This window comes from Capra hircus, chromosome 10 (assembly GCF_001704415.2).
Source record: "Capra hircus breed San Clemente chromosome 10, ASM170441v1, whole genome shotgun sequence".
Classification (NCBI taxonomy): domain Eukaryota; kingdom Metazoa; phylum Chordata; class Mammalia; order Artiodactyla; family Bovidae; genus Capra; species Capra hircus.
Window position 1 is genome coordinate 669,214 of NC_030817.1, and position 15,470 is coordinate 684,683.

A 15,470-nucleotide genomic window follows, 5' to 3' on the forward strand; every position below is an offset into this window, starting at 1 on the left:
TGGGTTCATAGTGTGTTTTGCGTTCATAGCTCTTTGTATGTTAGAGGAATCTATCTCATGTTTGCCTAGCGTCTGTCTATGTATGAGGCATGTTTTGGGCTCATAGCGTGTTTTGGGTTCATAGCGTGCTTTGGGCTCATAGCTCTTTGTATGTTAGAGGAATCTATCTCCTGTTTGCCTTTAGCGTCTGTCTATGTATGAGGCGTGTTTTGGGCTCATAGCGTGCTCTGGGCTCACAGCTCTTTGTTAGAAGAATCTATTTTAATCTGTCTATCTTCATTAATCTTAGACGTTTTGTTTTTATTTTAAAAATACTGGCAATAGTGACTAACTTTAAAAATGACTGAATTAAATGGCTCAAATTCTCTGTTTCTATTTTAAAATTATGTTGAAATACTAAGTTTTATAGTTGCAATATTAAGTTTTATATAGTTATGTATTTTTTAAGATTTGGAATTTAGTGTGCAAATAAGGTATCTGTTCTATAAAGGAATTTAGGAATCAGTGCTTCTGTTTGATAAATATGTAAAATCAAGTGCATTTTATTTTAAATGTATCTTAAAATGTACCAATTTTCAAATAGAGATTTAAGGGCATTTTCAAAGATACAATAAAAAAATAAGGAACTTTAAAAGAAAGATGAAAATAGAGCAAACGTCAGATAACAGGAAAGTGAAATAGATGGTGTAGAAATCTGGGCTGAGACAGTCATTGTAATTGCGTCTTGAGTTTAACCCTGAGGTTACTAAGAGATGGATAGAAAGGGAAGATTCTTTGGCCTACATAATTTGCCTTTTTTTTTTTTTAAAGGAAAAGCATATAAGTTCGTCTAGAGCTGTAGCTTTCAAGGTTTTTGGACTATTATGCATAGGGCAAAATAGGCGTATTTTGTGTGGCAGTTCAGTATGTATGTTTATAAATGTATGTAGAAACAGAAACAGCGTGTGCAGACACACAGGCCTTTCCCACTAACATTTGTGTAGTGCTTGTCACCTTCCAGGCCTTCCTTTGAATCTTACTTTAATTTCTTAGGTCCCCAGACCATATGGTGTAAGAACTGTTGCTGTCCCTAATGACGAAATTGAGGCACAGCTGTGTTGCCTGTTGTACCCAGGGATACACAGTCTGTGCTTCCCTGGGGGCTCAGACGGTAAAGAGTCTGCCTGCAGTGCAGGAAACCTGGGTTCACTCCCCAGGTTGGGAAGGTCTCCTGGAGAAGGGCATGACTACCCACTCTAGTATTCTTTCCTGGAATATTCCATGGACAGAGGAGCCTGGCGGGCTGTAGACCATGGGGTTGCAAAGAGTCAGACATGACTTAGCGAATAAACTTTCACTTGCTTTCACACAGTTACTGAACAGCATATCTAGGAATCAAAGCTGGGCAGTCAGGCATCAGAGCCTTGCGTTCTTAACCATTGTTCTGTGCTGCCCTCCTTTCCCTCTCGTGTGCTTAGACTTGTTTACATTCACGTGTACCCACCCATGTATGCCTAACACAGTGACCTCAGATACGCAGGTGACAGCGCCGTTATGGCAGAAAGTGAAGAAGAACTAAAGAGCCTCCTGATGAAAGTGAAAGAGGAGAGTGAAAAAGTTGGCTTAAAGCTCAACCTTCAGAAAACAAAGATCATGGCATCTGTTCCCATCACTTCATGGCAAATAGATGGGGAAACAATGGAAACAGTGTCAGACTTTATTTTCTTGGGGCTCCAAAATCACTGCAGATGGTGACTGCAGCCTTAAAATTAAGACATTTGCTCCTTGAAAGAAAACCTATGACCAACCTAGATAGCATATTAAAAAGCAGAGACATTACTTTATTGACAAAGGTCCATCTATTCAGAGCTTTGGTTTTTCCAGTAGTCATGTATGGATGTGAGAGTTGGACTATGAAGAAAGCTGAGCACTGAAGAATTGATGCTTTTGAACTGTGGTGTTGGAGGAGACTCTTGAGAGTCCCTGGACTGCAAGCAGATCAAACCAGTCAATCCTAAACAAAATCAGTCCTAAATATTTATTGGAGGGACTGATGCTGAGGCTGAAGCACTAATACTTTGGCCACCTGATGCGAAAAACTGACTCACTGGAAAAGACCCTGATGCTGGGAAAGATTGAGGGCAGGAGGAGAAGGGGACGACAGAGGATGAGATGGTTGGATGGCATCACTGGCTGGATGGACCTGAGTTTGAGTAAACTCCAGGAGTTGGTGATGGACAGGGAGGCCTGGCGTGCTGCAGTCCATGGGGTCGCAAAGAGTCAGACGCAACTGAGCGACTGAAATGAACTGACACCTCCACATGTTCATGAAACACGTTTTAGTATGTTCAGTTCTTTTTGAGTACTTTTGTTCCAAAATGCCCATTGAACCCAATAAATTGGTATCGTTACCCACTGACAAGTCATAGCCCACAGTTGAAAAAAAACTTGTCTAGAGAGACTGGAGTGGGGAAGGCAGGTGGATTGATTGTCAGTGTCTGGGAAAGGTAGAAATCTTTTCTCAAGCTAAATCATATATGAGGAAGGGATGTGGCCAGGCACTGTAATCAGTTCTTATGTAGTTGAGGCAGGTTTACAAAGCAGTGGCCAGAGAGAGATGACACCATGTTAAGATACTTTACTTTCCACAGTGTTGGCAGCTGTTTCCTGAGTTAGTGTCCCTAGGGAATGTTGTCAGGCGTCATACATAATCCCACGTTAAAAGGGTTGGGGATTTCCCTGGTGGCTCAGACAGTAAAGAAAGTGAAAGTGAAGTGAAAGTCGCTCAGTTGTGTCCAGCTCTATGCAGTCTGTGGGATTCTCCAGGCCAGAACACTGGAGTGGGTAGCCTTTCTCTTCTCCAGGGGATCTTCCCCACCCAGGGATTGAACCCAGATCTCCCGCATCACAGGCGGATTCTTTACCAGCTGAGCCACAGACGGTAAAGAATCTGCCTGCAATTGAGGAGACCCAGGTTCTATCCCTGAGTCTGGAAGATCCCCTAGAGGAGGGCACGGCAACCCACTCCAGTATTCTGGCCTGGAGAATCCCATGGAGTCGCCGGGCAGGCTACGGTCTGCAGGGTTGCAAAGAGTCAGATTTGACTGAGTGAGTAACACTGCTTTCTTTCCTAAAAGTGATTTCTGCGTGAAAGCCCACCGTTCCCGCTCAAGGGGAAGGGTCGGCGCGCTCGCTCTGCCGTGGATTGGCATTGTTAGTTTCTCTTCCTAAAGACTTCCTCCACCTTGAAGTCAGGCTTGTCAGCGGAGAAGGGTATCTGGCTGTATGCTACAGAGGTTTTGCTTTGTTTGCTCTAGTTTTGTTTTTCACGCATTCAACTTTGAGTTTCCCCAGTGTCCCAGCTCCAGAATTCGCTAAGATACAGAGTGAGTGAGACCAGAAGTGAGTGAGACCAGGCATGGCCCGTGGGTGTGTGGGGTTTGTAGTCCAGCGAAAGCTGCGCAGCGAGGCAGGCACACAGCTGAGTGAGAGCTCCTGTTTCTGACCGTTTCTGTGACAGTGCTAGGAGAGTGTGGGATTGGAGGAGCTGTGCTGGTCTGGGGAGTCAGGAGAGGCTGTCACGTCTGAAGGAGTGAGTAGATGGTGGCGAGACGTGGAGCGAGGCAGGGGGAGGAGGCGCGTAGTTTAGGCTGCAGCAAGGACTCTCACTATCTGAGGAGTCGTGGGAAGCCAAGTGTTTTGAGCCAGAAGGGTTATTTTTTAGCAGCGATTTAGACGACAACAGAATAGGTATGTTTACTAGATGAGGATGCGTGCAGACAGAGGAGGAGTCAGCGTGGTTGCTGGTGAAGCCACCGTCAGCAAGACTCCAGTGTTCCGGAAGGGGGAGGGGGTGAACTCCAGGGACACTGACTGTGATCGCCGAGTTGGTGGGAATCTCTCTGCGATTACATCACTGGTACTTGGCGGTTAATCAGAAAAAGCTTGTTCAAGTGGAAAATTGTTTTAAAAGGATATATAAGTATGTACTTTGAACATACTACTTTTCACTTAAAACATATAAATACGTATTCATTTTGCGTGCAGGCACAAGAATCTCTGAAAGTAAGTTCTTAAACAATGGTTTGTATAAACCACACTCCTAACACATCATCTACAATCACGTTTCCAGTTCTTTAAAGTGAAGTGGGAACCAGATACATTTGAAGTAATCTGGGTAAAATTTTTCCCTTAGCCTTCTATAGCTGCTTCACCCACGCCTACGTTTTTGACAGTCTTGGTGTTTGTTTTTCTCCCCCAGGTGTCTTGCTTTTTGTAGCTCTTTGAAAGCTCGTAACCTCAGTTTTTCTCTTTTCTTTCACATTTACATTTCCGTGGCTTCTGCATACGTAATTAAATTATGTAGGAACAACATACAGGGCAGGCGCCCGCCTGCCAGGCAGTGCGCACCAGCGGCTCGCGGGAAGCGGAGCAGCGCGGGCGGCAGCAGCGCACGCAGGGCCGGCCAGGGCGGCGGGCTGCGGGGCTGTCTCTCGGGTGGAGAGGCGAGTGCCCCTAGTGTCAGGAGCGTGCAGGTGGGAGTCCCCAGGAGCGCTTCTGCAGTATGTATATATTTAAAAGCAGTAGTTCCAGTTCAGAAGTTACAAGATTGGAATAAACCCCAAGTGTGGCATGACTGGGAAGCCAGACTGTACAATGTATAGGGTTTAAAGCAGCATTAATAAAAGTTTGAGTGGCAGAAAACGGTGCTCTCACAGAGTGTCAGCATTCGGATCCCAGGGGGAACAGTGTGTTCTGGGTGAGCAGGGGACTGAAGGAGTTAATCCAGGGGCCGTCTAGTGCTTAACCGTTTTCTCCAGAACAATGCATGTAAACGTAGACAGATTCTCCTTGCATTTAATCATACGGCATTGTAAGCTGATTGCATCCACAGACGGACCGTAAAAATGTTTTTTTTTTTTTTAACAAATTGATCACATTTTAGTGCCAATACTTCCTGAAAAATTTTAATGAATTCAGATTTTACAAATAAAGTGAAGAGATCTGTTTAATTGTGCTCAAGATAAATCTCAGCAAGAACGCGGCTTTTGTCTGGCTTGAAAAAGTTGTTGAAGCTGCGCAGCAGCTTCCGCTGTGACAGCACGCGGGGTACCTTGCCTGAAACCATCGTCCTGCTTTAACTTCTCTGCGTCACGACTCACGCCAAAAGCCTGGCTCGTCATGACCACTGCGGCCGATGGGGTCAGAGTCTCAGCTGTGGAACAGCAGGCTGGAACCTGGGCCGAGGAGCTAGACGTTTCCCCCGACGCTGCGCGTAGCTCAGCCCACATGACTCCCTTCACCATCGAGCCGTGGAGACCACTGTCAGCAAGGTCTGCAGCACTGCGCTGTCTGTGTCTGGTAGAATAGGATGCTGAATCCATATTTCAGTTTGAGCAGAAATGACCTTCATAATATATCTGTAGTTTGCCCCCAACCTATGGAACTCCTCCTCCAGCTTGGAAGAAGCTTATGTGGTTGTCTGGATGCAGGCTTCTCCTTGGAAACAGCCACCATACCCTGTCGGTGTGGGAGCACACAGCAATGTCTGTCGAACCTTAAAGTGAAAGGTGCACCTTGTTCGTGTGGTCAGGCGTCTGTCAAGCAGAGGCAGGAATTAATTCTGACTATGCAGCTTGAGACTGAGCCCAGGGCCCCAGCAGTGAAGTCGCAAAGCCCTAACCACTGGCCCACCAGGAGCCCCGCTCCTCGCTGCCGTTCGGTTCTGAATGCAGTCAGTTGGTGTAGTCACTCAGTCACGAGACTCGTTGCAGACCCTGTGGACGGTGGCCCGCCAGGCTCCTCTGTCCCTGGGATTCTCCAGGCAGGAGTGCTGGAGTGGGCAGCCATTCTTCTCCAGGGGATCTTCCCAGCCCAGGGATGGAACCCAGCTCTCCCACGTACCTACTGAGCCACCAGGGAAGGCCTTTTGGAGTTTGCCTTCCCCCAGTCGCTCAGATGGTAAAGCGTCTGCTTACAATGCGGGAGACCCGGGTTCGATCCCTGGGTGGGGAAGATCCCTGGAGAAGGAAATGGCAACCCACTCCAGTACTCTCGTCTGGAAAATCCCATGGACTGAGGAGCCTGATAGGCTACAGTCCATGGGGTCGTGAAGAGTCGGACACGACTGAGCGACTTCACTTCCCTTCCCTCAGTCTAATGAGCAGAGCTTCAGCGTCGTCTCACCAAGCGCTGCTAGACTTGATCTCTGGAAAACCTGTGAACTCCGTGTCTTCTTGTGCTGACGTTGTCGACAGAGTATCTTGGAAAGGCCCTTTCTCCGGAGAAACTGTGCAGATCAGGCCGTTGCACAGGCCTCTGTGGAGCTTGCTGGCAGTGCACCTGAAGCCGTTTCACGCTGGTGCAGAGCCTAGTTATGCTGAAGCCTGAAGCTTTGTCTCGGCCCAAGCCGCAGATCCCAGCTGCGCTGCCAAGCATCTGTTGTAGGGCTCCATCTGAGCACAAGTACTATTGCTGACCTTTTTTGGCCAGAAGAGTTTTCGCCATTGGTTGCTTTTTATATTTTCCAAAAGATACTTTCAGAATAGGCTCTACCACATCAGCACACAGCGAGCGAAAGCCAGGAGTTGGCTTCACTGCAGGGCAGTCATTCATCTCACTGGAAACTAAAAGGAAGTGAGACTACCACCAAGTTCAGTTGCAGTGGCCCCTCTTAAAACACTGGAAGACACGTAGGCGGTTCTGGACTGGATGGCACTCTTCCGCGGGAGGACTCCTTCCTCCCTTGCTCGGCACTAACCTGCAGACCCGCTCAGTCCGGGCAGGTGGCTTCTTCAAGGTCCCTCCAGCAGTGGGTGTTTTCCTCCTCCTTTGCAAAGTGATCAGCAGCCTTACGGCAGCTTCAGAAAGCAGGGCGGTTTGGAGGCAACTCTGTTTTTCTTAAGCAGCCTACTCAAAAATAAGATCTTCTTTGCCTGAAATACTTGTTTGAAACATTGTAAGGCACTTCTTGAATTTTATCGCTGTAAGCATCTATTGGCACGTACCGTGTGATAGAAGTACCATAGCTTCAGTTAATCGTGGCAGTTATAAAAGTAAAACCTGAAGACTTGTGAGCATCATGATACTTTTTTACCCTGACAGTTTCCTGATGGATTAAAAATAATGGTGATCGCAGGCTGTGTCTCACCTATTGGAAACCTTCTGGTCACCGTCACATGGCAGGAGGGTGACTGTCTGTTATTTGGCCACGCAGTGTGTGACATGGCATTAAGGGCAATTGTATGTTATTTTCCCACCTACATTAGCATCCGATGCTGTCTCACTTTTATTTGAAGTGAAATATGACATTGTTTAAAGGAACAACAACAACAAAAAAAATCAAAGAAAAGTTGTTTGCAAATTCACAGTGCACCTCAAGGGAGCCTCCTAGTGGCACAAACTCTTCACCTCACTCACTTTTAGATGGCTTAGCGAGCAAGGACATTTTGCTTAGATGAGATGGTGTGACTGTATTTTTAAATATTTAAAAGGTTATTTTCTAGAAGATGAATAATATTCTGTTTTGTGAGTCCAGAAGGTGTAAGGACTACTGATGAATAAGTAGAAGGACCTGGTTCCCCTCAAGGCGAGGCACGCTTTTGAATATTTAGGTCCCCCATCCACAAAATGGCCTACTTTACAAAGCTTCCTCCGCTTGGAAGTGTTGGTGCTGTGTCTTTGCCATCATGAAAACAGCTGACCTGTATTGTGACTTCTGTTTAATGTCTGGTTCCTCATTTCTTTGTCTGTGAGCTCATTCACTTTAGGGAGGTGCTGGAGTGCTGCTCGGAGTGGGGTCTTAGGAGTCACGCCAGAGGGGCGGCTGTGACCTTGAGCCAGGGGCCCAGTTCTCCGTGCTCCACTTCCTCACCTGTAAAGTGGGGGTCACCCCTCACCCCCTCGTGGGGGTGCTGTGGGAGCCTCAGGGTTTGTCTCTGAAGACCAGACCCTCTAAAGTGGGGGTCACCCCTCACCCCCTCTCGGGGTGCTGTGGGAGCCTCAGGGTTTGTCTCTGAGGAGCAGGCCCTCAGCAGGCCGGCGCTCACACCCTGCGTCTGTCTGCCGTGTGGGCGGCACCTGGGCTGCAGGACGTGTGTGAGCACTGGGAAGGGCTCCATGGCCATCTCCCCGCGATGCTGTGGAAAGAGTTTCCTTGTTGGAGAAGACAGACGGGTAGCCATTTCTCAGGACCACGAGAGTCTGGAGACAGGAATCTCAGGACAGACATTTCGGGCGGCGCCTTGTGTGTGTGGGGAACACGGAGACCTGGTCCTTGTGGAGGGCTTGACTTCCTCCCAGAAGTTTCTGTAGCTTATTCCATGGAAGGTGTAGTAAGGACTCCTTGTTAGAATATTCTCCAGCTTCATTTCACTGCTTCTGACTAGATTGCTAGCTTCTAACAATCCTTTGACTTTTTTTTTTTGGCTCGCTTCTGCCTTACTAAACTCTTAATTTGCAATCATTTTATTTTCGATACAAGACACAGCCCATTTGTTAACTTCTTCTACAGCCCAGAGCATGTTCAGTATGTTTACGTATAGAATCCGCACCATCCAATTTCTAGTACTCACGAAGCATGTCTCTTTCTAAAAAGAAATCGCTGCGGCTAATTGTGTAGTCCTTGGAGTCACACGGCTTCCATTTGAATCATTTCTGCCACTTTTTACCCAAGTACTCTGGCCACTTCCTTTCGGTGATTCCATCTTGCACTCCCATCTGCCGAGTGGGGTTACTGACGGTGCCAGCCTCACTGGCTGCTGAGCAGCGAGCAAGTGGCTGTGTGGAGTGTGTTTATCACAGAGCCTGCATTGCCTGGTCCTCACTGACCGTTCTCCCTCGCTTCTCAGGGACGTTACCACCATTCTCTGTCCACTGGGTATCACGAGTCAGCACTCACTGACTTCCTCACCTCCTGAACCGAGCAGCGTCCGTGGCGTAAGAGCCCATCGCTTGCTGCTGCTGCTCAGTGCTCAGTCGTGTCCAGCTCTTTGTGACCCATGGGCTGCAGCACGCCAGGCCTCCCTGTCCTTCATCTCCCAGAGCTTGCTCAGACTCATGTCCATTGAGTCGGTGATGCCATCCAACTATCTTATTCCCTGTCGTCCCCTTCTCCTCCTGCATCAGGAGTCTTTCCCAGCATCAGGGTCTTTTTCAATGAATTGACTCTAAGCATCAAGTGGCCAAAGCATTGGAGCCTCAGCTTCAGCATCAGTCCTTCCAATGAATATTTAGGCCCTTCCCTTAAAACTGCCTTATTTGTGGGTAGGTTAGAACAGGATTATATGCTAAACACTGTTGAGGTGTGGACAGAGTCTGAGGAAGCATGGATCTGGATCAGAACTCAGACCAGCTCCAGAATGGTCTTAATGAAAGCCCTTCAGAGGTGGGACTGGGCTCAACCATCCCAGGAGGTGTTAAATTTTGAGAAGGGAAGAGACTTTATACCCTGTAGGGGTGGACTGGGGACCTACTCCTTCCCTTTATCAGTTTTTTTGTCTGCCTTCCTCCTCCTCCTTCCTCCCGCCTCTTCCTGGCCTTTCCCTGCTTCTCTAGGTGAATAAGCACAGATGTCTGCTCTGGGCATAGTATCCTGTTTGGCCGCAATGCCTCCACATAGAGCAGAGTAGCCCTGCACACAGGATTTTCCCAGCTGAGCCCAAACTTAGGGAACACATGGCAAGGTTCACCTACTAACTTGTGAACTGCCGACCAGAGCTGTCAAGGGGATTCTGTTGGTATTGCTTGCTATTTAGAGTCTTTCAATGGCACCCCACTCCAGTACTCTTGCCTGGGAAATCCCATGGATGGAGGAGTCTGGTGGGCTGCAGTCCATGGGGTTGCACAGAGTCGGACACGACTTCACTTTCACTTTTCACTTTCATGCGTTGGAGAAGGAAATGGCAGCCCACTCCAGTGTTCTTGCCTGGAGAATCCCAGGGACGGAGGAGCCTGGTAGGCTGCAGTCCATGAGGTCGTGAAGAGTCGGACACGACTGAGCGACTTCCTTTCACTTTCACTTTAACAGGCTTCCCTGGTGGCTCAGACGGTAAAGAATCTGCCTGCAACGCAGGAGAGACACACCCAGGTTCGACCCCTGGCTCAGGAATCTGAGGGTCTCTTTTGTTTGTACCAGGTTCGACCCCTGGCTCAGGAATCTGAGGGTCTCTTCTGTCTGTGCAGGTCAGCTCATGCTGCTCTGACCTTTTAAGGTGCGCATAGAGCAGCACTTGAGAGACTTGGTTCATGTATGTATGCGCCTTTTGTTTTTAGATTCTCGTTAAGAACTATTTATATTTGTTTACAGCAGTAGCAAAGTCTAGAGGTTTTCTGTGACCTCTGACATGGCCTGGTTGTTCAGAATTGGACTGTGGTTAATTGGCCGTGATAACAGTAGTTACCTACAGCTAATGGCACCCCACTCCAGTACTCTTGCCTGGACAATCCCATGGATGGAGGAGCCTGGTGGGCTGCAGTCCATGGGGTCGCTGAGAGTCGGACACGACTGAGCGACTTCCCTTTCACTTTTCACTTTCATGCACTGGAGAAGGAAATGGCAACCCACTCCAGTGTTCCTGCCTGGAGAATCCCAGGGACAGGGGAGCCTGGTGGGCTGCCCTCTGTGGGGTCGCACAGAGTCGGACACGACTGAAGCGACTCAACAGCAGCAAGCATCCTGAGGTGAGAACAGGGAAAGGGCGAAAGCCTTCCTTGGTCAGCAGTGGTGAGAGACCTGCATTTGCGGGTTAGACCTGGAGAGATGTCTGGCATAAACTCGAAGAGATGTGTAAAAGGAGCATCAGAAACGGTACTAAGGGGCCTTTTCATTCAGAGAATGCTCCTTTGTGCGCTGTTGCCCTTCAGTCTGCGCTCAGTCACCTCTCTGCCTGGGTAGCCTTTTAATACCTCTTCTGACGTTTCCTTTCCATTCCAGCTTACGGAAAGGTGTTTCTCGTGCGTAAAGTCAGTGGCCACGACGCTGGGAAGCTGTACGCCATGAAGGTTCTGAGGAAGGCCTCCATAGTGCAGAAGGCCAAGAGCGCGGAGCACACGCGGACGGAGCGGCAGGTGCTGGAGCACGTCCGGCAGTCGCCCTTCCTGGTGACGCTGCACTACGCCTTCCAGACGGAGGCCAAGCTCCACCTCATCCTGGGTGAGTGCCGCCCCGCGGCCCCTCCCGCTCGCCTCGCGCACCCGGGCCGTGAGCTGTGACCTGCCCCGAGGGCGGCACACTGCAGGCTTAGAAGGGTGGAGTCTTGGGACTTCCTGGTGGTCCAGTGGTTAAGACTTTGCCTTCCAAACAGGGAGTGAGGGTTTGACCCCTGCTCGGGGAACTGAGACCCCATGTGCCTCACGGCCAAAAAAATAAGAACGTGAGCAACAGGAGCGATATGGTGACACGTTCAATGCAAGCTTTAAACTGGTCCACTTCAAAACAAAAAGTCTTCAAAAAACAAAAGGAGAGACGAGATCTTTTGATTTCCGTTCTTCTTTCCGTGGTGGCGTTTCCTTGAACATCCGGAATTGCTCTGGATTTGGGACCTCCCGGCCTGAAGAAATTCGCGGGCCTCTTTTTCACGCTCCTTTTTAAGCTTGAACACGGGAGTCGTTTGTGTGGCTGCTTCCCTGGGCGATAAATCCCATTCAGATGTGAGGAGCTGAGTGGGAAAGTGGGCCACCGTTCTCAGGAACACACAGGTGAGATCCCTACGAGTCAGTCAGCTCTCTGCTCACGCCCGCTCCCACCCGCAGACGCTGTCTGAATCCTTTCCTTCATGGACTGCAGCCCGCCAGGCTCCTCTGTCTGTGGAACTTTCCAGGCAAGAATACTGGGGTGGGTTGCCATTCCCTTCTCCAGGAGATCTTCCCAACCAGGGGATCAAACCCTGGTCTCCTGCACTGCAGGCAGATTCTTCACCACTTGAGCTGCCAGGGAACCCCTGTCGGACAGAGCTGGACTGCTGTGAGCATGTGGACCCGAAATGTCCTCTGTGCAGGTGTGAAGTCTGGCCAGGTTTCTTTTCAGGAAAGCCGTGCCGCCCTCTCTTCCTGCTGGGAGTAAATGGCCGCGCTCCTGGCGTCACTCTCCTCCATCCCAGAATCTGCCTTCTGCTACGGCTGCAGTCCCACCCTGTGAGGACTTGCACTTACGTGCTGCAGCACGCTGGTGCTGGTCTCCTGTGGGGACTGAGTGAGGTGGACTCTCACACGCGGTGCTCTGTGAGCATAGCTGGCTCTCTCGTCCCTTCGGCGTGCGGGCCTCTGCTCGGTGCTGTCCTAGGTATCACTAACCCCGCAGCAGCACTGCCTCTCGTTAGAGGTGCTGAGGTGCTGGGAGCTGCATTTCCTGGAGCCACTTGCCTTGTATAAGCTTGAGAATAAAGATCGGAACTCAGATCTGAACCGTGACGTCTGTCCAGCAGTGCCCCTTGATTTCTCCGATTATTAGTGGCACAAACAGACTTTTCAAATGCTCTCATTTTGAAAATTATACTTTTACTAATGCTGCCTATAATTGCTTTCCTTTCTTGAGGCCCAGTTTGCAGTGCTTGGCATGCCCTAACCATCCCAGATCTTCTGTACCCACTAGCGACAGTCTCCCTGTCCGGCCAGGGTCCCGACTCCAGGGACCATCTGCCTGGTGTCTCAGGCCTTTACTCTCCTGTGTGTATCTGGTCAGCTTTGCTGTTCACTGATTTTTAAATGCAGTTCCTTCTGTATTTTTCCCAGTAGCGTGTAATGGACAGGGCATCGTAATGCAATGGCTTCAAGATCTTTAGCATTGGAGCCCTTCCCTCCAGTGCAAACACAAGCCTTCAGTTGGAGGGCAGACAGAAGTGGAGGGCTGCTTGAGTCTGAGCTTCAGGGCACCGAGCCCTACCGTGTGTTTCTGGTCCTCCCCCAGTCTCAGTAGCCATGGGAAGACTCGCTGTAAATGATTCTCTTGTTCAGTGAACAAACTTTTTCAATAAACTGGCTCATGACAGTTAGATCAGATGCCTGAGCTCATACAACCAGCGCGAGCCCCAAGGGAGAGCCGGACTCCTGGGCTCTGCGCCCGCTGCCCGCCCGCCGCTCTCCTCTGTTCCCTGACCGTGCTGTGCTCCAAGTTGTCCATTGTAAATAGTGCAGTTTTTATAAATAGTACTTTCAACCTCAAAGTAGATGAGCGGCCTATTTTGGTTTTGATTCTTCTGTTGCTTCTTTGTTACTCTTGCTCTTTGTCAGCGGCCCGCAAATAAACAGAGAACCCTGAACGAGAAGGCCCGTCTCTTCTGGCAGCTCGGGTAGAACGCAGCCGGACCGTGGACTTGTCCCTCGTGGGCGAGGCAGCCAGTGCGTTCAGAAAGCCTGCCCTCCGCCTCCTCTCCCCGCAGACGCCTTTCCTCCCACCCTCTGTGTGCATGTTTGTAGTTGCTGTTTGGCTTTAAAGACAGAGCTTTTCAGAAGTCTCGAATGGGGCTCCACTGAACTAGCTCTGTGCTTCTGGCTCTGTTACCTGCCTCGTGCTTGGAGCGCGTGCCAGCCGGCCCTCCGGTGCGGTCGCAGCCTGCCAGGGCCGTCAGGACAGCACGTGAGGCCGGGCGGCTCACCGAGCAGAAGGGTCTCCCTTCTCGCGTCCGGTGCCTGGATGTCCCGCGCCGCAGCACCGGGGGGGGGTTTGCTGTGCGGGCCGTGCGCAAGGGCCTGGCCCAGCCTTGCCCCGGCTCGCGGAGGCCGCTCTGACCACCCCTGCACGTGCTGGCCCTCTGCAGCCACGCCTCTAGGGTTGCTTCTTGTGTGCAAACCTTCTCTTCTGGGGAGGACGCGAATCAGACTGGATTAGCGCTTCCCCTAGCGGCCTCATTTTAATAACTAATTACCTCCTTAAAAGGCCCTGACTTACCAATACAGTCACCTTCTGAGGTACTGGCGCTAAGACTTCAATATGCGAATTTGGGGGAGACCGTTTCAGCCCATAACTGTCTTTAAAGGTGTATTGGTTAACTTTATCTAGGTTTTGTGTACTGTTAGAGATTAATGGCAAGAGTTCACATGTCAAGCAAGCTTTTCAGGGATCCAGCTGGCTGACCTTTGTTCTGATGAATAAACAAACATTATAGACCCTTTAAAAAACTTCATTTTTACTACAGAAGCAGATACATGCATGTAGAAACTGTGGCAAAGCAAAAACAAGAAAACACTTTCAGGACCCAGAGTTTACTTCATGGCACCTCTCTCTGTTGTTACCTTAGTATATTCTTCCAGATCTTTTTGTCTGTGTGTCTGCACGCAGGTGTGTATACTTTTTTAAGATGAAATTGTCCTGTACAAAGGATTGGTAACCAGCTTTTTTTTCTTTTGATAGATTAATGATATATATTTTTCCTGGTTAGTAAATTTTCATTTCACTTAATATCTGGTGATACTCATTGTCTGTTGCCGCGTAACTTTAAAAATTTTATTGCTTAAACAATAACATGTTCTCTTGTGATGCTCTGGGTCGGCTGGACTTGCTCATGTGGTGGAGAGTGGAGGGCTGGCTGGGCTTGAGGGCTGAGCTGGTGTCATTCCCGTGTCTGAAAGTTGCTGCTGCTCTGGCTGAGACCCTCTCTTCCTCTGCACATGGCTCTCACCCTGCAGCGCGGCAGATCAGCTTCTTCCCATCGTGGCCGCATCCGGGCAGCTTGTGCAAACAGCCAGGAGGGCGAAGGGAGGGGTTGCAAGGCGCTCTGAGGCCCTGAAGCTCACACAGCCTCACTTGAAGCACAGAACCAGCCCGGGGCTAACGAGTGGGGAAGCAGACTCGGCTTCTCGCCATGTTTTTTCTTTAAATAATATTCTCTTATTACTGATGTTCAAGCTGGTTTTAGAAAAGGCAGAGGAACCAGAGATCAAATTGCCAACATCCGCTGGATCATGGAAAAAGCAAGAGAGTTCCAGAAAAACATCTATTTCTGCTTTCTTGACTATGCCAAAGCCTTTGACTGTGTGGATCACAATAAACTGTGGAAAATTCTGAAAGATGGGAATACCAGACCACCTCACCTGCCTCTGGAGAAATCTGTATGCAGGTCAGGAAGCAACAGTTAGAACTGGACATGGAACAACAGACTGGTTCCAAATAGGAAAAGGAGTACGTCAAGGCTGTATATTGTCACCCTGCTTATTTAACTTCTATGCAGGGTACATCATGAGAAACGCTGGACTGGAAGAAACACAAGTTGGAATCAAGATTGCCGGAGGAAATATCAATAACCTCAGATATGCAGATGACACTACCCCTATGGCAGAAAGTGAAGAGGAACTAAAAAGCCTCTTGATGAAAGTGAAAGAGGAGAGTGAAAAAGTTGGCTTAAAGCTCAACATTCAGAAAACGAAGATCATGGCATCCGGTCCCATCACTTCATGGGAAATAGATGGGGAAACAGTGGAAACAGTGTCAGACTTCATTTTTTTGGGCTCCAAAATCACTGCAGATGGTGACTGCAGCCATGAAATTAAAAGACGCT

General features: G+C 49.3%; 1 protein-coding gene across 5 annotated transcripts in view; it reads left to right on the forward strand.

Moving 5' to 3' along the window:
• RPS6KA5 (ribosomal protein S6 kinase A5) overlaps positions 1 to 15,470 on the forward strand; it is a 184,900-nt gene that overhangs the window by 69,745 nt on the left and 99,685 nt on the right. For 3 of the 5 annotated variants that reach the window (XM_018053831.1, XM_018053829.1, XM_018053830.1), the window contains one exon: positions 10,913 to 11,131. In XM_018053831.1, coding sequence (XP_017909320.1) covers positions 10,913 to 11,131 — 219 coding nt within the window. The other 2 variants (XM_018053834.1, XM_018053833.1) reach the window with 2 other exon arrangements.